Here is a 26,092-nt window from a genome sequence, read left to right as displayed (position 1 = left end):
ATGAGATCTGACAGTGTTTGTTGATATGAGACCTCCATCATGAGGGATTGAATGTGATCTGACAGTGTTTGTTGATATGAGACTCCATCATGAGCGAATGAATGAGATCTGACAGTGTTTGTTGATATGAGACCTCCATCATGAGGGAATGAATGAGATCTGACAGTGTTTGTTGATATGAGACCTCCATCATGAGGGAATGAATGAGATCTGGCAGTGTTTGTTGATATGAGACCTCCATCATGAGGGAATGAGATCTGACAGTGTTTGTTGATATGAGACCTCCATCATGAGGAATGAGATCAGACAGTGTTTGTTGATATGAGACCTCCATCATGAGGAATGAGATCTGACAGTGTTTATTGATATGAGACCTCCATCATGAGGAATGAGATCAGACAGTGTTTGTTGATATGAGACCTCCATCATGAGGAATGAGATCAGACAGTGTTTGTTGATATGAGACCTCCATCATGAGGAATGAGATCTGACAGTGTTTGTTGATATGAGACCTCCATCATGAGGAATGAGATCTGACAGTGTTTGTTGATATGAGACCTCCATCATGAGGAATGAGATCAGACAGTGTTTGTCGATATGAGACCTCCATCATGAGGGATGAGATCAGACAGTGTTTGTTGATATGAGACCTCCATCATGAGGAATGAGATCAGACAGTGTTTGTCGATATGAGACCTCCATCATGAGGAATGAGATCAGACAGTGTTTGTTGATATGAGACCTCCATCATGAGGAATGAGATCAGACAGTGTTTGTTGATATGAGACCTCCATCATGAGGGAATGAGATCTGACAGTGTTTGTTGATATGAGACATCCATCATGAGGGAATGAGATCTGACAGTGTTTGTTGATATGAGACCTCCATCATGAGGGAATGAGATCTGACAGTGTTTGTTGATATGAGACCTCCATCATGAGGGAATGAGATCTGACAGTGTTTGTTGATATGAGACCTCCATCATGAGGGAATGAATGAGATATGACAGTGTTTGTTGATATGAGACCTCCATCATGAGGAATGAGATCAGACAGTGTTTGTTGATATGAGACCTCCATCATGAGGGAATGAGATCTGACAGTGTTTGTTGATATGAGACCTCCATCATGAGGGAATGAATGAGATCTGACAGTGTTTGTTGATATGAGACCTGCATCATGAGGGATTGAATGAGATCTGACAGTGTTTGTTGATCTGAGACCTCCATCATGAGGGAATGAGATCTGACAGTGTTTGTTGATATGAGACCTCCATCATGAGGGATTGAATGTGATCTGACAGTGTTTGTTGATATGAGACTCCATCATGAGCGAATGAATGAGATCTGACAGTGTTTGTTGATATGAGACCTCCATCATGAGGGAATGAATGAGATCTGACAGTGTTTGTTGATATGAGACCTCCATCATGAGGGAATGAATGAGATCTGGCAGTGTTTGTTGATATGAGACCTCCATCATGAGGGAATGAGATCTGACAGTGTTTGTTGATATGAGACCTCCATCATGAGGAATGAGATCAGACAGTGTTTGTTGATATGAGACCTCCATCATGAGGAATGAGATCTGACAGTGTTTATTGATATGAGACCTCCATCATGAGGAATGAGATCAGACAGTGTTTGTTGATATGAGACCTCCATCATGAGGAATGAGATCAAACTGTGTTTGTTGATATGAGACCTCCATCATGAGGAATGAGATCAGACAGTGTTTGTCGATATGAGACCTCCATCATGAGGAATGAGATCAGACAGTGTTTGTTGATATGAGACCTCCATCATGAGGAATGAGATCAGACAGTGTTTGTTGATATTAGACCTCCATCATGAGGAATGAGATCAGACAGTGTTTGTCGATATGAGACCTCCATCATGAGGAATGAGATCAGACAGTGTTTGTTGATATGAGACCTCCATCATGAGGAATGAGATCTGACAGTGTTTGTTGATATGAGACCTCCATCATGAGGGAATGAGATCTGTCAGTGTTTGTTGATATGAGACCTCCATCATGAGGGAATGAATGAGATCTGACAGTGTTTGTTGATATGAGACCTCCATCATGAGGGATTGAATGCGATCTGACAGTGTTTGTTGATATAAGAACTCCATCATGAGGAATGAGATCTGACAGTGTTTGTTGATATGAGACCTCCATCATGAGGAATGAGATCTGACAGTGTTTGTTGATATGAGACCTCCATCATGAGGAATTGAATGAGATCTGACAGTGTTTGTTGATATGAGACCTCCATCATGAGGGATTGAATGCGATCTGACAGTGTTTGTCGATATGAGACCTCCATCATGAGGAATGAGATCAGACAGTGTTTGTTGATATGAGACCTCCATCATGAGGAATGAGATTTGACAGTGTTCATTGATATGAGACCTCCATCATGAGCGAATGAATGAGATCTGACAGTGTTTGTTGATATGAGACCTCCATCATGAGGGAATGAATGAGATATGACAGTGTTTGTTGATATGAGACCTCCATCATGAGGAATGAGATCAGACAGTGTTTGTTGATATGAGACCTCCATCATGAGGGAATGAGATCTGACAGTGTTTGTTGATATGAGACCTCCATCATGAGGGAATGAATGAGATCTGACAGTGTTTGTTGATATGAGACCTGCATCATGAGGGATTGAATGAGATCTGACAGTGTTTGTTGATCTGAGACCTCCATCATGTGGGAATGAGATCTGACAGTGTTTGTTGATATGAGACCTCCATCATGAGGGATTGAATGTGATCTGACAGTGTTTGTTGATATGAGACTCCATCATGAGCGAATGAATGAGATCTGACAGTGTTTGTTGATATGAGACCTCCATCATGAGGAATGAATGAGATCTGACAGTGTTTGTTGATATGAGACCTCCATCATGAGGAATGAATGAGATCTGGCAGTGTTTGTTGATATGAGACCTCCATCATGAGGGAATGAGATCTGACAGTGTTTGTTGATATGAGACCTCCATCATGAGGAATGAGATCAGACAGTGTTTGTTGATATGAGACCTCCATCATGAGGAATGAGATCTGACAGTGTTTATTGATATGAGACCTCCATCATGAGGAATGAGATCTGACAGTGTTTGTTGATATGAGACCTCCATCATGAGGAATGAGATCTGACAGTGTTTGTTGATATGAGACCTCCATCATGAGGAATGAGATCTGACAGTGTTTGTTGATATGAGACCTCCATCATGAGGGATGAGATCAGACAGTGTTTGTTGATATGAGACCTCCATCATGAGGAATGAGATCAGACAGTGTTTGTTGATATGAGACCTCCATCATGAGGAATGAGATCAGACAGTGTTTGTTGATATGAGACCTCCATCATGAGGAATGAGATCAGACAGTGTTTGTTGATATGAGACCTCCATCATGAGGGAATGAGATCTGACAGTGTTTGTTGATATGAGACATCCATCATGAGGGAATGAGATCTGACAGTGTTTGTTGATATGAGACCTCCATCATGAGGGAATGAGATCTGACAGTGTTTGTTGATATGAGACCTCCATCATGAGGGAATGAGATCTGACAGTGTTTGTTGATATGAGACCTCCATCATGAGGGAATGAATGAGATATGACAGTGTTTGTTGATATGAGACCTCCATCATGAGGAATGAGATCAGACAGTGTTTGTTGATATGAGACCTCCATCATGAGGGAATGAGATCTGACAGTGTTTGTTGATATGAGACCTCCATCATGAGGGAATGAATGAGATCTGACAGTGTTTGTTGATATGAGACCTGCATCATGAGGGATTGAATGAGATCTGACAGTGTTTGTTGATCTGAGACCTCCATCATGAGGGAATGAGATCTGACAGTGTTTGTTGATATGAGACCTCCATCATGAGGATTGAATGATCTGACAGTGTTTGTTGATATGAGACTCCATCATGAGGAATGAATGAGATCTGACAGTGTTTGTTGATATGAGACCTCCATCATGAGGAATGAATGAGATCTGACAGTGTTTGTTGATATGAGACCTCCATCATGAGGGAATGAATGAGATCTGGCAGTGTTTGTTGATATGAGACCTCCATCATGAGGGAATGAGATCTGACAGTGTTTGTTGATATGAGACCTCCATCATGAGGAATGAGATCAGACAGTGTTTGTTGATATGAGACCTCCATCATGAGGAATGAGATCTGACAGTGTTTATTGATATGAGACCTCCATCATGAGGAATGAGATCAGACAGTGTTTGTTGATATGAGACCTCCATCATGAGGAATGAGATCAGACAGTGTTTGTTGATATGAGACCTCCATCATGAGGAATGAGATCTGACAGTGTTTGTTGATATGAGACCTCCATCATGAGGAATGAGATCTGACAGTGTTTGTTGATATGAGACCTCCATCATGAGGAATGAGATCAGACAGTGTTTGTCGATATGAGACCTCCATCATGAGGGATGAGATCAGACAGTGTTTGTTGATATGAGACCTCCATCATGAGGAATGAGATCAAACTGTGTTTGTTGATATGAGACCTCCATCATGAGGAATGAGATCAGACAGTGTTTGTCGATATGAGACCTCCATCATGAGGAATGAGATCAGACAGTGTTTGTTGATATGAGACCTCCATCATGAGGAATGAGATCAGACAGTGTTTGTTGATATTAGACCTCCATCATGAGGAATGAGATCAGACAGTGTTTGTCGATATGAGACCTCCATCATGAGGAATGAGATCAGACAGTGTTTGTTGATATGAGACCTCCATCATGAGGAATGAGATCAGACAGTGTTTGTTGATATGAGACCTCCATCATGAGGGAATGAGATCTGACAGTGTTTGTTGATATGAGACCTCCATCATGAGGGAATGAATGAGATCTGACAGTGTTTGTTGATCTGAGACCTCCATCATGAGGGAATGAGATCTGACAGTGTTTGTTGATATGAGACCTCCATCATGAGGAATGAGATCTGACAGTGTTTGTTGATATGAGACCTCCATCATGAGGAATGAGATCAGACAGTGTTTGTCGATATGAAACCTCCATCATGAGGAATGAGATCAGACAGTGTTTGTTGATATGAGACCTCCAACATGAGGAATGAGATTTGACAGTGTTCATTGATATGAGACCTCCATCATGAGCGAATGAATGAGATCTGACAGTGTTTGTTGATATGAGACCTCCATCATGAGGAATGAGATCAGACAGTGTTTGTCGATATGAGACCTCCATCATGAGGAATGAGATCAGACAGTGTTTGTTGATATGAGACCTCCATCATGAGGAATGAGATCAAACTGTGTTTGTTGATATGAGACCTCCATCATGAGGAATGAGATCAGACAGTGTTTGTCGATATGAGACCTCCATCATGAGGAATGAGATCAGACAGTGTTTGTTGATATGAGACCTCCATCATGAGGAATGAGATCAGACAGTGTTTGTTGATATTAGACCTCCATCATGAGGAATGAGATCAGACAGTGTTTGTCGATATGAGACCTCCATCATGAGGGAATGAGATCTGACAGTGTTTGTTGATATGAGACATCCATCATGAGGGAATGAGATCTGACAGTGTTTGTTGATATGAGACCTCCATCATGAGGGAATGAGATCTGACAGTGTTTGTTGATATGAGACCTCCATCATGAGGGAATGAGATCTGACAGTGTTTGTTGATATGAGACCTCCATCATGAGGGAATGAATGAGATATGACAGTGTTTGTTGATATGAGACCTCCATCATGAGGAATGAGATCAGACAGTGTTTGTTGATATGAGACCTCCATCATGAGGAATGAGATCAGACAGTGTTTGTCGATATGAGACCTCCATCATGAGGAATGAGATCAGACAGTGTTTGTTGATATGAGACCTCCATCATGAGGAATGAGATCAGACAGTGTTTGTTGATATTAGACCTCCATCATGAGGAATGAGATCAGACAGTGTTTGTCGATATGAGACCTCCATCATGAGGGAATGAGATCTGACAGTGTTTGTTGATATGAGACATCCATCATGAGGGAATGAGATCTGACAGTGTTTGTTGATATGAGACCTCCATCATGAGGGAATGAGATCTGACAGTGTTTGTTGATATGAGACCTCCATCATGAGGGAATGAGATCTGACAGTGTTTGTTGATATGAGACCTCCATCATGAGGGAATGAATGAGATATGACAGTGTTTGTTGATATGAGACCTCCATCATGAGGAATGAGATCAGACAGTGTTTGTTGATATGAGACCTCCATCATGAGGGAATGAGATCTGACAGTGTTTGTTGATATGAGACCTCCATCATGAGGGAATGAATGAGATCTGACAGTGTTTGTTGATATGAGACCTGCATCATGAGGGATTGAATGAGATCTGACAGTGTTTGTTGATCTGAGACCTCCATCATGAGGGAATGAGATCTGACAGTGTTTGTTGATATGAGACCTCCATCATGAGGAATGAGATCTGACAGTGTTTGTTGATATGAGACCTCCATCATGAGGAATGAGATCAGACAGTGTTTGTCGATATGAGACCTCCATCATGAGGAATGAGATCAGACAGTGTTTGTTGATATGAGACCTCCAACATGAGGAATGAAATTTGACAGTGTTCATTGATATGAGACCTCCATCATGAGCGAATGAATGAGATCTGACAGTGTTTGTTGATATGAGACCTCCATCATGAGGGAATGAATGAGATCTGGCAGTGTTTGTTGATATGAGACCTCCATCATGAGGGAATGAGATCTGACAGTGTTTGTTGATATGAGACCTCCATCATGAGGGAATGAATGAGATCTGACAGTGTTTGTTGATATGAGACCTCCATCATGAGGAATGAGATCAGACAGTGTTTGTTGATATGAGACCTCCATCATGAGGAATGAGATCTGACAGTGTTTATTGATATGAGACCTCCATCATGAGGAATGAGATCAGACAGTGTTTGTTGATATGAGACCTCCATCATGAGGAATGAGATCTGACAGTGTTTGTTGATATGAGACCTCCATCATGAGGAATGAGATCTGACAGTGTTTGTAGATATGAGACCTCCATCATGAGGGATTGAATGTGATCTGACAGTGTTTGTTGATATGAGACTCCATCATGAGCGAATTAATGAGATCTGACAGTGTTTGTTGATATGAGACCTCCATCATGAGGGAATGAATGAGATCTGACAGTGTTTGTTGATATGAGACCTCCATCATGAGGGAATGAATGAGATCTGGCAGTGTTTGTTGATATGAGACCTCCATCATGAGGGAATGAGATCTGACAGTGTTTGTTGATATGAGACCTCCATCATGAGGAATGAGATCAGACAGTGTTTGTTGATATGAGACCTCCATCATGAGGAATGAGATCTGACAGTGTTTATTGATATGAGACCTCCATCATGAGGAATGAGATCAGACAGTGTTTGTTGATATGAGACCTCCATCATGAGGAATGAGATCTGACAGTGTTTGTTGATATGAGACCTCCATCATGAGGAATGAGATCAGACAGTGTTTGTCGATATGAGACCTCCATCATGAGGAATGAGATCAAACTGTGTTTGTTGATATGAGACCTCCATCATGAGGAATGAGATCAGACAGTGTTTGTTGATATTAGACCTCCATCATGAGGAATGAGATCAGACAGTGTTTGTCGATATGAGACCTCCATCATGAGGAATGAGATCAGACAGTGTTTGTTGATATGAGACCTCCATCATGAGGAATGAGATCAGACAGTGTTTGTTGATATGAGACCTCCATCATGAGGGAATGAGATCTGACAGTGTTTGTTGATATGAGACATCCATCATGAGGGAATGAGATCTGACAGTGTTTGTTGATATGAGACCTCCATCATGAGGGAATGAGATCTGACAGTGTTTGTTGATATGAGACCTCCATCATGAGGGAATGAGATCTGACAGTGTTTGTTGATATGAGACCTCCATCATGAGGGAATGAATGAGATATGACAGTGTTTGTTGATATGAGACCTCCATCATGAGGAATGAGATCAGACAGTGTTTGTTGATATGAGACCTCCATCATGAGGGAATGAGATCTGACAGTGTTTGTTGATATGAGACCTCCATCATGAGGGATTGAATGAGATCTGACAGTGTTTGTTGATCTGAGACCTCCATCATGAGGGAATGAGATCTGACAGTGTTTGTTGATATGAGACCTCCATCATGAGGAATGAGATCTGACAGTGTTTGTTGATATGAGACCTCCATCATGAGGAATGAGATCAGACAGTGTTTGTCGATATGAAACCTCCATCATGAGGAATGAGATCAGACAGTGTTTGTTGATATGAGACCTCCAACATGAGGAATGAGATTTGACAGTGTTCATTGATATGAGACCTCCATCATGAGCGAATGAATGAGATCTGACAGTGTTTGTTGATATGAGACCTCCATCATGAGGAATGAGATCAGACAGTGTTTGTCGATATGAGACCTCCATCATGAGGAATGAGATCAGACAGTGTTTGTTGATATGAGACCTCCATCATGAGGAATGAGATCAAACTGTGTTTGTTGATATGAGACCTCCATCATGAGGAATGAGATCAGACAGTGTTTGTCGATATGAGACCTCCATCATGAGGAATGAGATCAGACAGTGTTTGTTGATATGAGACCTCCATCATGAGGAATGAGATCAGACAGTGTTTGTTGATATTAGACCTCCATCATGAGGAATGAGATCAGACAGTGTTTGTCGATATGAGACCTCCATCATGAGGAATGAGATCAGACAGTGTTTGTTGATATGAGACCTCCATCATGAGGAATGAGATCAGACAGTGTTTGTTGATATGAGACCTCCATCATGAGGGAATGAGATCTGACAGTGTTTGTTGATATGAGACATCCATCATGAGGGAATGAGATCTGACAGTGTTTGTTGATATGAGACCTCCATCATGAGGGAATGAGATCTGACAGTGTTTGTTGATATGAGACCTCCATCATGAGGGAATGAGATCTGACAGTGTTTGTTGATATGAGACCTCCATCATGAGGGAATGAATGAGATATGACAGTGTTTGTTGATATGAGACCTCCATCATGAGGAATGAGATCAGACAGTGTTTGTTGATATGAGACCTCCATCATGAGGGAATGAGATCTGACAGTGTTTGTTGATATGAGACCTCCATCATGAGGGAATGAATGAGATCTGACAGTGTTTGTTGATATGAGACCTCCATCATGAGGGAATGAATGAGATCTGGCAGTGTTTGTTGATATGAGACCTCCATCATGAGGGAATGAGATCTGACAGTGTTTGTTGATATGAGACCTCCATCATGAGGGAATGAATGAGATCTGACAGTGTTTGTTGATATGAGACCTCCATCATGAGGAATGAGATCAGACAGTGTTTGTTGATATGAGACCTCCATCATGAGGAATGAGATCTGACAGTGTTTATTGATATGAGACCTACATCATGAGGAATGAGATCAGACAGTGTTTGTTGATATGAGACCTCCATCATGAGGAATGAGATCAGACAGTGTTTGTTGATATGAGACCTCCATCATGAGGAATGAGATCTGACAGTGTTTGTAGATATGAGACCTCCATCATGAGGAATGAGATCAGACAGTGTTTGTCGATATGAGACCTCCATCATGAGGAATGAGATCCGACAGTGTTTGTTCATATGAGACCTCCATCATGAGGAATGAGATCTGACAGTGTTTGTTGATATGAGACCTCCATCATGAGGAATGAGATCAGACAGTGTTTGTTGATATGAGACCTCCATCATGAGGAATGAGATCAAACTGTGTTTGTTGATATGAGACCTCCATCATGAGGAATGAGATCAGACAGTGTTTGTCGATATGAGACCTCCATCACGAGGAATGAGATCAGACAGTGTTTGTTGATATGAGACCTCCATCATGAGGAATGAGATCAGACAGTGTTTGTTGATATTAGACCTCCATCATGAGGAATGAGATCAGACAGTGTTTGTTGATATGAGAACTCCAACATGAGGAATGAGATTTGACAGTGTTCATTGATATGAGACCTCCATCATGAGCGAATGAATGAGATCTGACAGTGTTTGTTGATATGAGCCCTCCATCATGAGGGAATGAGATCTGACAGTGTTTGTTGATATGAGACCTCCATCATGAGGAAATGAGATCTGACAGTGTTTGTTGATATGAGACCTCCATAATGAGGGAATTGAATGAGATCTGACAGTGTTTGTTGATATGAGACCTCCATCATGAGGGAATTAATGAGATCTGACAGTGTTTGTTGATATGAGACCTCCATCATGAGGGATTGAATGAGATCTGACAGTGTTTGTTGATATAAGACCTCCATCATGAGGAATGAGATCTGACAGTGTTTGTTGATATGAGACCTCCATCATGAGGAAATGAGATCTGACAGTGTTTGTTGATATGAGACCTCCATAATGAGGGATTGAATGAGATCTGACAGTGTTTGTTGATATGAGACCTCCATCATGAGGGAATTAATGAGATCTGACAGTGTTTGTCGATATGAGACCTCCATCATGAGGAATGAGATCAGACAGTGTTTGTTGATATGAGACCTCCATCATGAGGAATGAGATTTGACAGTGTTCATTGATATGAGACCTCCATCATGAGCGAATGAATGAGATCTGACAGTGTTTGTTGATATGAGACCTCCATCATGAGGGAATGAATGAGATCTGGCAGTGTTTGTTGATATGAGACCTCCATCATGAGGGAATGAGATCTGACAGTGTTTGTTGATATGAGACCTCCATCATGAGGGAATGAATGAGATCTGACAGTGTTTGTTGATATGAGACCTCCATCATGAGGAATGAGATCAGACAGTGTTTGTTGATATGAGACCTCCATCATGAGGAATGAGATCTGACAGTGTTTATTGATATGAGACCTCCATCATGAGGAATGAGATCCGACAGTGTTTGTTGATATGAGACCTCCATCATGAGGAATGAGATCAGACAGTGTTTGTTGATATGAGACCTCCATCATGAGGAATGAGATCTGACAGTGTTTGTAGATATGAGACCTCCATCATGAGGAATGAGATCAGACAGTGTTTGTCGATATGAGACCTCCATCATGAGGAATGAGATCCGACAGTGTTTGTTCATATGAGACCTCCATCATGAGGAATGAGATCCGACAGTGTTTGTTCATATGAGACCTCCATCATGAGGAATGAGATCTGACAGTGTTTGTTGATATGAGACCTCCATCATGAGGAATGAGATCAGACAGTGTTTGTTGATATGAGACCTCCATCATGAGGAATGAGATCAAACTGTGTTTGTTGATATGAGACCTCCATCATGAGGAATGAGATCAGACAGTGTTTGTCGATATGAGACCTCCATCACGAGGAATGAGATCAGACAGTGTTTGTTGATATGAGACCTCCATCATGAGGAATGAGATCAGACAGTGTTTGTTGATATTAGACCTCCATCATGAGGAATGAGATCAGACAGTGTTTGTTGATATGAGAACTCCAACATGAGGAATGAGATTTGACAGTGTTCATTGATATGAGACCTCCATCATGAGCGAATGAATGAGATCTGACAGTGTTTGTTGATATGAGCCCTCCATCATGAGGGAATGAATGAGATCTGACAGTGTTTGTTGATATGAGACCTCCATCATGAGGGAATGAATGAGATCTGACAGTGTTTGTTGATATGAGACCTCCATCATGAGGGAATGAATGAGATCTGACAGTGTTTGTTGATATGAGACCTCCATCATGAGGGAATGAGATCTGACAGTGTTTGTTGATATGAGACCTCCATCATGAGGGAATGAATGAGATCTGACAGTGTTTGTTGATATGAGACCTCCATCATGAGGAATGAGATCAGACAGTGTTTGTTGATATGAGACCTCCATCATGAGGAATGAGATCTGACAGTGTTTATTGATATGAGACCTCCATCATGAGGAATGAGATCAGACAGTGTTTGTTGATATGAGACCTCCATCATGAGGAATGAGATCAGACAGTGTTTCTTGATATGAGACCTCCATCATGAGGAATGAGATCAGACAGTGTTTGTTGATATGAGACCTCCATCATGAGGAATGAGATCTGACAGTGTTTGTAGATATGAGACCTCCATCATGAGGAATGAGATCAGACAGTGTTTGTCGATATGAGACCTCCATCATGAGGAATGAGATCAGACAGTGTTTGTTGATATGAGACCTCCATCATGAGGAATGAGATCAGACAGTGTTTGTTGATATGAGACCTCCATCATGAGGAATGAGATCAAACTGTGTTTGTTGATATGAGACCTCCATCATGAGGAATGAGATCCGACAGTGTTTGTTCATATGAGACCTCCATCATGAGGAATGAGATCCGACAGTGTTTGTCGATATGAGACCTCCATCATGAGGAATGAGATCAGACAGTGTTTGTTGATATGAGACCTCCATCATGAGGAATGAGATCAAACTGTGTTTGTTGATATGAGACCTCCATCATGAGGAATGAGATCAGACAGTGTTTGTCGATATGAGACCTCCATCATGAGGAATGAGATCCGACAGTGTTTGTTCATATGAGACCTCCATCATGAGGAATGAGATCCGACAGTGTTTGTTCATATGAGACCTCCATCATGAGGAATGAGATCTGACAGTGTTTGTTGATATGAGACCTCCATCATGAGGAATGAGATCAGACAGTGTTTGTTGATATGAGACCTCCATCATGAGGAATGAGATCAAACTGTGTTTGTTGATATGAGACCTCCATCATGAGGAATGAGATCAGACAGTGTTTGTCGATATGAGACCTCCATCACGAGGAATGAGATCAGACAGTGTTTGTTGATATGAGACCTCCATCATGAGGAATGAGATCAGACAGTGTTTGTTGATATTAGACCTCCATCATGAGGAATGAGATCAGACAGTGTTTGTTGATATGAGAACTCCAACATGAGGAATGAGATTTGACAGTGTTCATTGATATGAGACCTCCATCATGAGCGAATGAATGAGATCTGACAGTGTTTGTTGATATGAGCCCTCCATCATGAGGGAATGAATGAGATCTGACAGTGTTTGTTGATATGAGACCTCCATCATGAGGGAATGAATGAGATCTGACAGTGTTTGTTGATATGAGACCTCCATCATGAGGAATGAGATCTGACAGTGTTTGTTGATATGAGACCTCCATCATGAGGGAATGAGATCTGACAGTGTTTGTTGATATGAGACCTCCATCATGAGGGAATGAATGAGATCTGACAGTGTTTGTTGATATGAGACCTCCATCATGAGGAATGAGATCAGACAGTGTTTGTTGATATGAGACCTCCATCATGAGGAATGAGATCTGACAGTGTTTATTGATATGAGACCTCCATCATGAGGAATGAGATCAGACAGTGTTTGTTGATATGAGACCTCCATCATGAGGAATGAGATCAGACAGTGTTTCTTGATATGAGACCTCCATCATGAGGAATGAGATCAGACAGTGTTTGTTGATATGAGACCTCCATCATGAGGAATGAGATCTGACAGTGTTTGTAGATATGAGACCTCCATCATGAGGAATGAGATCAGACAGTGTTTGTCGATATGAGACCTCCATCATGAGGAATGAGATCAGACAGTGTTTGTTGATATGAGACCTCCATCATGAGGAATGAGATCAGACAGTGTTTGTTGATATGAGACCTCCATCATGAGGAATGAGATCAAACTGTGTTTGTTGATATGAGACCTCCATCATGAGGAATGAGATCAGACAGTGTTTGTCGATATGAGACCTCCATCATGAGGAATGAGATCAGACAGTGTTTGTTGATATTAGACCTCCATCATGAGGAATGAGATCAGACCGTGTTTGTCGATATGAGACCTCCATCATGAGGAATGAGATCAGACAGTGTTTGATATGAGACCTCCATCATGAGGAATGAGATCAGACAGTGTTTGTTGATATGACACCTCCATCATGAGGGAATGAATGAGATCTGACAGTGTTTGTTGATATGAGACCTCCATCATGAGGAATGAGATCAGACAGTGTTTGTCGATATGAGACCTCCATCATGAGGAATGAGATCCGACAGTGTTTGTTCATATGAGACCTCCATCATGAGGAATGAGATCTGACAGTGTTTGTTGATATGAGACCTCCATCATGAGGGAATGAGATCTGACAGTGTTTGTTGATATGAGACCTCCATCATGAGGGAATGAATGAGATCTGACAGTGTTTGTTGATATGAGACCTCCATCATGAGGGATTGAATGAGATCTGACAGTGTTTGTTGATATAAGACCTCCATCATGAGGAATGAGATCTGACAGTGTTTGTTGATATGAGACCTCCATCATGAGGAAATGAGATCTGACAGTGTTTGTTGATATGAGACCTCCATAATGAGGGATTGAATGAGATCTGACAGTGTTTGTTGATATGAGACCTCCATCATGAGGGAATTAATGAGATCTGACAGTGTTTGTTGATATGAGACCTCCATCATGAGGGATTGAATGAGATCTGACAGTGTTTGTTGATATAAGACCTCCATCATGAGGAATGAGATCTGACAGTGTTTGTTGATATGAGACCTCCATCATGAGGAAATGAGATCTGACAGTGTTTGTTGATATGAGACCTCCATAATGAGGGATTGAATGAGATCTGACAGTGTTTGTTGATATGAGACCTCCATCATGAGGGAATTAATGAGATCTGACAGTGTTTGTCGATATGAGACCTCCATCATGAGGAATGAGATCAGACAGTGTTTGTTGATATGAGACCTCCATCATGAGGAATGAGATTTGACAGTGTTCATTGATATGAGACCTCCATCATGAGAGAATGAATGAGATCTGACAGTGTTTGTTGATATGAGACCTCCATCATGAGGGAATGAATGAGATATGACAGTGTTTGTTGATATGAGACCTCCATCATGAGGAATGAGATCAGACAGTGTTTGTTGATATGAGACCTCCATCATGAGGGAATGAGATCTGACAGTGTTTGTTGATATGAGACCTCCATCATGAGGGAATGAATGAGATCTGACAGTGTTTGTTGATATGAGACCTGCATCATGAGGGATTGAATGAGATCTGACAGTGTTTGTTGATCTGAGACCTCCATCATGAGGGAATGAGATCTGACAGTGTTTGTTGATATGAGACCTCCATCATGAGGGAGTGAATGTGATCTGACAGTGTTTGTTGATATGAGACCTCCATCATGAGCGAATGAATGAGATCTGACAGTGTTTGTTGATATGAGACCTCCATCATGAGGGAATGAATGAGATCTGACAGTGTTTGTTGATATGAGACCTCCATCATGAGGGAATGAATGAGATCTGGCAGTGTTTGTTGATATGAGACCTCCATCATGAGGGAATGAGATCTGACAGTGTTTGTTGATATGAGACCTCCATCATGAGGAATGAGATCAGACAGTGTTTGTTGATATGAGACCTCCATCATGAGGAATGAGATCTGACAGTGTTTATTGATATGAGACCTCCATCATGAGGAATGAGATCAGACAGTGTTTGTTGATATGAGACCTCCATCATGAGGAATGAGATCAGACAGTGTTTGTTGATATGAGACCTCCATCATGAGGAATGAGATCTGACAGTGTTTGTTGATATGAGACCTCCATCATGAGGAATGAGATCAGACAGTGTTTGTCGATATGAGACCTCCATCATGAGGAATGAGATCAGACGGTGTTTGTTGATATGAGACCTCCATCATGAGGAATGAGATCAGACAGTGTTTGTTGATATGAGACCTCCATCATGAGGAATGAGATCAAACTGTGTTTGTTGATATGAGAGCTCCATCATGAGGAATGAGATCAGACAGTGTTTGTTGATATGAGACCTCCATCATGAGGAATGAGATCAAACTGTGTTTGTTGATATGAGACCTCCATCATGAGGAATGAGATCAGACAGTCTTTGTCGATATTAGACCTCCATCATGAGGAATGAGATCAGACAGTGTTTGTTGATATGAGACCTCCATCATGAGGAATGAGATCAGACAGTGTTTGTTGATATGAGACCTCCATCATGAGGGAATGAGATCTGACAGTGTTTGTTGATATGAGACCTCCATCATGAGGGAATGAGATCTGACAGTGTTTGTCGATATGAGACCTCCATCATGAGGGAATGAGATCTGACAGTGTTTGTTGATATGAGACCTCCATCATGAGGAATGAGATCAGACAGTGTTTGTTGATATGAGACCTCCATCATGAGGAATGAGATCAAACTGTGTTTGTTGATATGAGACCTCCATCATGAGGAATGAGATCAGACAGTGTTTGTCGATATGAGACCTCCATCATGAGGAATGAGATCAGACAGTGTTTGTTGATATGAGACCTCCATCATGAGGGAATGAATGAGATCTGGCAGTGTTTGTTGATATGAGACCTCCATCATGAGGGAATGAGATCTGACAGTGTTTGTTGATATGAGACCTCCATCATGAGGGAATGAATGAGATCTGACAGTGTTTGTTGATATGAGACCTCCATCATGAGGAATGAGATCAGACAGTGTTTGTTGATATGAGACCTCCATCATGAGGAATGAGATCTGACAGTGTTTATTGATATGAGACCTCCATCATGAGGAATGAGATCAGACAGTGTTTGTTGATATGAGACCTCCATCATGAGGAATGAGATCAGACAGTGTTTGTTGATATGAGACCTCCATCATGAGGAATGAGATCAGACAGTGTTTGTTGATATGAGACCTCCATCATGAGGAATGAGATCTGACAGTGTTTGTAGATATGAGACCTCCATCATGAGGAATGAGATCAGACAGTGTTTGTCGATATGAGACCTCCATCATGAGGAATGAGATCAGACAGTGTTTGTTGATATGAGACCTCCATCATGAGGAATGAGATCAGACAGTGTTTGTTGATATGAGACCTCCATCATGAGGAATGAGATCAAACTGTGTTTGTTGATATGAGACCTCCATCATGAGGAATGAGATCAGACAGTGTTTGTCGATATGAGACCTCCATCATGAGGAATGAGATCAGACAGTGTTTGTTGATATGAGACCTCCATCATGAGGAATGAGATCAGACAGTGTTTGTTGATATTAGACCTCCATCATGAGGAATGAGATCAGACAGTGTTTGTCGATATGAGACCTCCATCATGAGGAATGAGATCAGACAGTGTTTGATATGAGACCTCCATCATGAGGAATGAGATCAGACAGTGTTTGTTGATATGAGACCTCCATCATGAGGGAATGAATGAGATCTGACAGTGTTTGTTGATATGAGACCTCCATCATGAGGAATGAGATCAGACAGTGTTTGTTCATATGAGACCTCCATCATGAGGAATGAGATCTGACAGTGTTTGTTGATATGAGACCTCCATCATGAGGGAATGAGATCTGACAGTGTTTGTTGTGAACATGAGACCTCCATCATGAGGAATGAGATCTGTCAGTGTTTGTTGATATGAGACCTCCATCATGAGGGAATGAATGAGATCTGTCAGTGTTTGTTGATATGAGACCTCCATCATGAGGGAATGAATGAGATCTGACAGTGTTTGTTGATATGAGACCTCCATCATGAGGGATTGAATGAGATCTGACAGTGTTTGTTGATATAAGACCTCCATCATGAGGAATGAGATCTGACAGTGTTTGTTGATATGAGACCTCCATCATGAGGAAATGAGATCTGACAGTGTTTGTTGATATGAGACCTCCATAATGAGGGATTGAATGAGATCTGACAGTGTTTGTTGATATGAGACCTCCATCATGAGGGAATTAATGAGATCTGACAGTGTTTGTTGATATGAGACCTCCATCATGAGGGATTGAATGAGATCTGACAGTGTTTGTTGATATAAGACCTCCATCATGAGGAATGAGATCTGACAGTGTTTGTTGATATGAGACCTCCATCATGAGGAAATGAGATCTGACAGTGTTTGTTGATATGAGACCTCCATAATGAGGGATTGAATGAGATCTGACAGTGTTTGTTGATATGAGACCTCCATCATGAGGGAATTAATGAGATCTGACAGTGTTTGTCGATATGAGACCTCCATCATGAGGAATGAGATCAGACAGTGTTTGTTGATATGAGACCTCCATCATGAGGAATGAGATTTGACAGTGTTCATTGATATGAGACCTCCATCATGAGCGAATGAATGAGATCTGACAGTGTTTGTTGATATGAGACCTCCATCATGAGGGAATGAATGAGATATGACAGTGTTTGTTGATATGAGACCTCCATCATGAGGAATGAGATCAGACAGTGTTTGTTGATATGAGACCTCCATCATGAGGGAATGAGATCTGACAGTGTTTGTTGATATGAGACCTCCATCATGAGGGAATGAATGAGATCTGACAGTGTTTGTTGATATGAGACCTGCATCATGAGGGATTGAATGAGATCTGACAGTGTTTGTTGATCTGAGACCTCCATCATGAGGGAGTGAGATCTGACAGTGTTTGTTGATATGAGACCTCCATCATGAGGGAGTGAATGTGATCTGACAGTGTTTGTTGATATGAGACCTCCATCATGAGCGAATGAATGAGATCTGACAGTGTTTGTTGATATGAGACCTCCATCATGAGGGAATGAATGAGATCTGACAGTGTTTGTTGATATGAGACCTCCATCATGAGGGAATGAGATCTGACAGTGTTTGTTGATATGAGACCTCCATCATGAGGGATTGAATGAGATCTGACAGTGTTTGTTGATATGAGACCTCCATCATGAGGAATGAGATCTGACAGTGTTTGTTGATATGAGACCTCCATCATGAGGAATGAGATCAGACAGTGTTTGTCGATATGAGACCTCCATCATGAGGAATGAGATTAGACAGTGTTTGTTGGTATGAGACCTCCAACATGAGGAATGAGATTTGACAGTGTTCATTGATATGAGACCTCCATCATGAGCGAATGAATGAGATCTGACAGTGTTTGTTGATATGAGACCTCCATCATGAGGGAATGAATGAGATCTGACAGTGTTTGTTGATATGAGACCTCCATCATGAGGGAATGAATGAGATCAGACAGTGTTTGTTGATATGAGACCTCCATCATGAGGAATGGGATCAGACAGTGTTTGTTGATATGAGACCTCCATCATGAGGAATGAGATCTGACAGTGTTTGTAGATATGAGACCTCCATCATGAGGAATGAGATCAGACAGTGTTTGTCGATATGAGACCTCCATCATGAGGAATGAGATCAGACAGTGTTTGTTGATATGAGACCTCCATCATGAGGAATGAGATCAGACAGTGTTTGTTGATATGAGACCTCCATCATGAGGAATGAGATCAAACTGTGTTTGTTGATATGAGACCTCCATCATGAGGAATGAGATCAGACAGTGTTTGTCGATATGAGACCTCCATCATGAGGAATGAGATCAGACAGTGTTTGTTGATATGAGACCTCCATCATGAGGAATGAGATCAGACAGTGTTTGTTGATATTAGACCTCCATCATGAGGAATGAGATCAGACAGTGTTTGTTGATATGAGACCTCCGTCATGAGGAATGAGATCAGACAGTGTTTGTTGATATGAGACCTCCATCATGAGGGAATGAATGAGATCTAACAGTGTTTGTTGATATGAGACCTCCATCATGAGGAATGAGATCAGACAGTGTTTGTCGATATGAGACCTCCATCATGAGGAATGAGATCCGACAGTGTTTGTTCATATGAGACCTCCATCATGAGGAATGAGATCAGACAGTGTTTGTTGATATGAGACCTCCATCATTAGGGAATGAGATCTGACAGTGTTTGTTCAATGAAGTAGAATAATGCTCACATTTCACTGATCCTGCTGCTGGACGGAGATTGGTAGATAGAGGACCTGGCAGGCAGTTTAGTTGGTGTGGAGCAGCAAATGTGTTTTTATTGTGCAGAATGGTTTGCTACAGTGTATTGGAAGAATATGAGAAGTTGATAATCGCAGTGACTGGTGACTGGCTGGTGTGGGAGCACAGTGGGATGACTTAGTCACCATTTATGACGTTGTTTAGATGGCACACCATCTGTGGGCTATCACAGGGATCAAAAGTTGACTTGCTACCAAGCTCCTGTGTGTATCAGACACACATATGTTTTTTCTCTTCGAGATCATTCTGAACTGAAGACACGGGTAACCACGTCAACTCTTAACCTATTGGTGATAGTTATTTCCTCTGTGTTATTCTGTATCATGTATTTCATGTACTTTGGAATTGGTTGAGTTTCAGTTCTTTTGTGACTAATAGATTATATTAGTTGAATTGAGTGAATGCGTTCCTCATTTTACAGGGTCATCTTTTGATTGATTATGTCTATAATGTAGTAGGTCTATTGAAAGTTATTTACACTATACACATAGCACATGCTTGGGTACCACCATGACATCTCTGATCTACTTGCCTCAACAACTGAATGCTAGAACATTGCTTGCCAGGATTCGCTATTTGTATCTAGTCTCTTAATAACTGCATTACACTGCAAGATAGACACATGTTCATTATAGTCATACTGAGTTGGTGAATCAATTGTTCACTATCTTGCTAGATCCTCCAGAGATGCACAGGGCCTGTTGCATTTATTCACATAATAATGGAGTCAGATTGATAAATGTAGTTTATTATTCTTCAACGTAGTTTCCACCTACGTAATGGTGTGCCCTAATGAATACACCCCATGCCCTAACCTGTCCTGAACCACTGACACCTTGAAACAGGTCACTTTTCCGTGAACAGTGGTGCACTTGAGAGGCTGTACTATTGCACTGTTAACAATCTAATGGCCAACACTTAACATGTTTGTGAAAAGAAATAGATCATTAGCATAAATATTAGCATTTCTGATAAACAACAAAAACACGAGATACACCAGTTAATGAGAGGCGTTGCAACTTGTGGCTAAAGCTGGAACACACTTACCTAGAAATCCAGTGTATCACCTGTGGAGGTGAGCGACTTACAGGAGCAATTAGGGTTATGTGCCTTGCTCAAAGGCACATCGACAGATTTTTCAGGTAGACTGATGATAACCAGACTCTGGTATCTGTGTTCTTATATAATAGAAGGCGTTGACGTTTGGTAGGTTTAGCGATAGCATTGTTAGGTTAGCAAGACATGTTTGAAACGAGCCATCTGTTTAAGTGGGGAGAAAGGGTCCGACTAGGTGATAACTCAGGCACATCATAACAAAGAGACTAAAGTTATTAAACGGGCATTTCAATTATACTGTCAATATTCATTCCACTAGTGGACAAGTGTGGTGTGGTGTCTCGTGTCCTAACAAAGGTTAAAACAGAATGAAGACATTTGGCATTTGTGTAGGCCTATATTCATAGTAAATTGTTGTGAACATCATTGCCTCTTAATATTTGGGATAGTTGACTGGTGTTGGTTGTGTGGTGACCATGGTGTGTCCTCCTCTGTCCCCAGATGACCTGAACAGGACCCATCAGCACTGTGTTCTGGCTGGAGACTCAGCCCGCTTCAGCTCTACACACAGAGTGGCGGAGGTGAGAGGGGCCTGGGGTACACTGGGGGCTTGGAGACCCTGGACTGATTCTAATAATGATTGATTTATTTTATAGGATACCGTATATTCCATTACCTTCTAGAATTCCAAGAGGCCCTCATGCTCCCAGAATACATGCATTATTTCCCAACCTTTTTTGACTGTCTGTCCTCACAGTGTTCCACCGGGACCCTGGAATACATCCAGTCCCGCTGCCGGGAGGCCCTGTCTAACCTGAGCACAGACCCAGAAACAGGGACTCACAGCCTGCTGTCCCTGCTGCCAGCTACCCTGCAAGGCTACGAGGAGATACATAACGAGGTGGGTGTGTGTGACTGTGTGTGACTAACTTTTGGGGTTCTACGATCGGCCTAACTTTGTCTCCTACCTACAGGCTTAGAAAAAAGGTGCTATCTAGAACCTAAAAGGGTTTTTCGGCTGTCCTCATAGGAGAACCCTTTGAAGAACCCTTTTGAGTTCTATTTACACAGGGGGTTCTACATGGAACCCAAAATAGTTATACCTTGAACCAAAAAGGGTTATCCTATGGAGACAGGCGAAGAACCCTTTTGGAACCCTCATTCAAGGAACTACCCTGTTGTGTATAATCGTTCCCTTTCTACTTTCGGTCAAATAACCAGGGTTAAGGTCCTTCCATAGGAAAATAAAGAGGTTGTCAACATTTAAGTTGACATCATTCATAGCTACCGTGGGTATTTATGTTATAGGAGAAATATTTCATATGTCCAGGTTGCTCTTGTTTGTCTAAGGATCGAGATCATGGCCTCTTTCACACAGAACAATCGGTGAATCTGGCTCCGGGGCCCTGAGACCCTATGGGGGCCGTTCACGCTTTACTGGGGCAGCTTGCTCAATACAGCCTTCTGCAGCCCAGCCTGCCCCTGACTGCCAGGGGCTAGTGGTTAAAATAGCACTTCACCTCTCCCCCTCTATGTGTTATCCTCACTACTCCCAGGTAACCACAGCAGCGGACCGAGTCAGGAACCACACGGGACGCCATGACAGATGAGCCTGGCGTGAGGTTGTTTAAAGGTTGTAGCCAGTATTAATTATTCAGACAATATGAGAGAGCGAGAGAGATATAGAGAGGGGTATAGAAAGAGAGAGAGGGAGAGGCCTAGCCAACACCTGGTCTCCATCGCAGAGAGAGAGAGAGAACACCTGCTCACAGCGCAGCACCACAGGATTACCCAGTGTAGGCCTGGCTGGGGGGCGCACACGGTTTATTTAGGAAAACAGGAGGCTATTTATAAAAGGCTGGGAGAGGAGGGGATGGAGCTCTCTCTCAGGGGCCTGGCCCTGCTCTACTCTACCTGGCGTCCCCAGGACCACGATGATGGATTGGGCCATTTGTTCTGAGTTGCCCATGAGGGCAGAACACCCACTTAAATGATGTGTTGTTGGCAGAGTTATTTACTATGACGGCTAGTTTTGGCGGTTAGCGGGCGCATATTGCATGGGTCGTGTTTGACATGGACGACCGTAGAGCGAACAAGCAGAGGCTCGTCAGACAGGCTGACCTGACCAACACCTTATGGGCATTTCTTTAAAAAGTGATAAACAGGAGATCGACCAGCCGGCCGGCTGCCTGGCTGATGCTGAAGTACTGTGTCGTGTATGCCTAGAGGGGGTTTGACAGTTCTTTGGGTAGGGATAGTGGGGGGAAGGGGGGTGTTTAGGGTTGTGATGGTTATGAAGCTGAACATCGGGCCATCTGAGGAACGTGTGGTCAGGGAGAGGGGGAGAATGTTAGTAGCCAGAGGAGGGAGTGGAAGCAGGGGTTGATGGGTAGAGGACAGGTGAACAGCACCTGGCATAGCAGAGAGAGAGAGACCGGTTTCTAGCTGGTTCTAGGCCCTCCTGGCCTCTCTACTCTAATCTTCCTGTCTGTGTGTTGGAACGGTGGCACGAACAGGGGGCTAGCATCACGTCACATCCCATCGCCACACGGCCCTGTCTGTGTGTTGGAACGGTGGCACGAACAGGGGGCTAGCATCACGTCACATCCCATCGCCACACGGCCCTGTCTGTGTGTTGGAACGGTGGCACGAACAGGGGGCTAGCATCACGTCACATCCCATCGCCACACGGCCCTGTCTGTGTGTTGGAACGGTGGCACGAACAGGGGGCTAGCATCGCGTCACATCCCATCGCCACACGGCCCTGTCTGTGTGTTGGAACGGTGGCACGAACAGGGGGCTAGCATCGCGTCACATCCCATCGCCACACGGCCCTGTCTGTGTGTTGGAACGGTGGCACGAACAGGGGGCTAGCATCACGTCACATCCCATCGCCACACGGCCCTGTCTGTGTGTTGGAACGGTGGCACGAACAGGGGGCTAGCATCACGTCACATCCCATCGCCACACGGCCCTGTCTGTGTGTTGGAACGGTGGCACGAATAGGGGGCTAGCATCACGTCACATCCCATCGCCACACGGCCCTGTCTGTGTGTTGGAACGGTGGCACGAACAGGGGGCTAGCATCACGTCACATCCCATCGCCACACGGCCCTGTCTGTGTGTGTGAGTTTGGCTTTGAAATGCTAATTCCAGACACAAACGTCTTGTCTCATTTAAAGCCATCGTGTCACTTCCCAGGTGGATGTGTGACAGTGTGCCCTCTGGGACCCCACTAATGAAGCCTGTCCCTGCTCAGTAAATATTGGAGGGTGTGACACACTAAGTAAGTCCCACATGTCTGGTTCTGCTAGAGACGGGGGAAGGTAAAGTGTAATCAGCCAGGTAGTTCCTCTGACCTTCCTCTGTCCTGTACAGTATGTTTTCCAGGCCTCTCTCCCTAGTGAGTAACGGTGTTTGTCAAGTAGTTAAAAGGCCACACCACTCTTCCTTGTGGAGTCAGAGAGTTTGTGACTGACCTGTAGGGAACAGTCTTTTCTTATCCTATTTTCAGTTGAGAAAGAATGTAATTGAAATGTGTAATTTGGAGCATATTATTGTCTATAGGCCTATAGGTGAGCAAGGACAGGTTGTGTGAGTGTGTCTGTGAGTACAGTTTGTATCTCCTCGAGGTGTGTGTGTGTGTCCATGTCTGTAAGTGTGTGTCCACTGTAGCCAAGGTGTGATGAGTGTGAAGTGTGGACCTCTGGAGACAGGCAACAGGGCTCAGTGCTCCTGGTTGATGTGATGTGGGGGCAGTTCCAGGAAAGTAAACAGAAAGAGGCAGGTTGATATCGATCCGTCTCTCATCAGCTCCTACCTCGGGGGCCGCACGGCATGGAACAGACGGAAATTGATTGGTCAAGTCTGCTGGGGGACCACCGAGAGGTGTGGAAAAACCCTGCTTCATTAAATACTGAAAGGGACTACTTGGCTTTGACTCCTGGGTCGCCATGGTGAGTGGGAGGCTGAGCGGAGTGCTAATGTGCAGTTAGCACGTCCGTCACCTGGAGAGATGACAGGAGACACCACAGGGGAGGGGCCCCTCTCAGTCTCCCTGCTCCCAGAACCCAGAGCGGGCTAGGCAGAGGAGAAAATCTAGCCTAACGATGGCGATGACTCTCTCCATCTCTCTCTTTCCATCTCTACCTGGGCAGGTGGCATTTAGTCAGTGTTTCCCTCACAGTAACTCACAGCCGGGCGGCTCAGGCTCCAAATGCCAGGCGTCCCACAGATGCCGCAGTCGCCTGGCTTTGAGGCTGCCATCGCCATGCTCCGCGGGGGCTAGGAGTCCATGTCGGCTCAAAGCGGAGCCACAGGCTGTGTTCCCTCAGTAAAGGACAGACGGACAATCAGAGAGAGAAGGGGAGCGGTGGGTGGAGGTAGAGAAAGGACAGTCTATGTTTGTCCCCTCTCTCTTGCTTTGTTGTGTGTGTGAGCTGTACTGTTCAAGGGGGGGGGGGAGTGGAGGGTTGAAGAGCCATAAAGCCTGACATTTGTTTGAAGGGTCTGCTGTATGGAGTGGTTGTGAAGGTGCTGAACCGTGCTATGGCCCATGTACCACCCCGTACGTGACCCAGCTCCTGCATGTCAAACCGCTGTGATCAGCCCCCTTTGGATCTAAAATGGCGGACAGTTTCTCTGTATCCTGTGCCACGGTATAGCCTAGAAGGCCAGCCACTGAACAAAGGGTGAAGTGGAAATGTCTTTTGTATTCTTGTCATCTTCTTCCTCTGTATTGTACTTATGTGTTATAGAGCTAATGTAACCCTGTACCATACATACTAATGCCCCCTACAAGAACAATACACAGACTAGTAGTTGGAGATAAACAGTAGGTCTTGTAGTCACTTTCACATTTGATGTGCAACTCTTTGTACTCCTCACCTTGTGTTCTACAGTTGTCTATGTCAACTGAAATGGTGTATGTATTGTTGGGAGGATGATACTGGAACAGTGCTTTGTA

The 26,092-nt window shown here is 43.1% G+C and overlaps 1 protein-coding gene across 5 annotated transcripts in view; it reads left to right on the top strand.

Annotated features, from left to right (window-relative positions):
- fto (FTO alpha-ketoglutarate dependent dioxygenase) overlaps positions 1–26,092 on the top strand; it is a 256,227-nt gene that overhangs the window by 47,543 nt on the left and 182,592 nt on the right. For all 5 annotated transcript variants that reach the window (XM_046345632.1, XM_046345631.1, XM_046345635.1 and 2 more), the window contains exons 5-6: positions 21,628–21,707; positions 21,884–22,027. In XM_046345632.1, the coding sequence (XP_046201588.1) occupies positions 21,628–21,707; positions 21,884–22,027 (224 nt within the window). The remainder of the gene's footprint in view (positions 1–21,627; positions 21,708–21,883; positions 22,028–26,092) is intronic.

The sequence above is a fragment of the Oncorhynchus gorbuscha genome, linkage group LG04, assembly GCF_021184085.1.
Source record: "Oncorhynchus gorbuscha isolate QuinsamMale2020 ecotype Even-year linkage group LG04, OgorEven_v1.0, whole genome shotgun sequence".
Lineage (NCBI taxonomy): Eukaryota > Metazoa > Chordata > Actinopteri > Salmoniformes > Salmonidae > Oncorhynchus > Oncorhynchus gorbuscha.
Note: the sequence above shows the minus strand (reverse complement) of the source record. Positions and strands in the feature narration are given on the sequence as shown.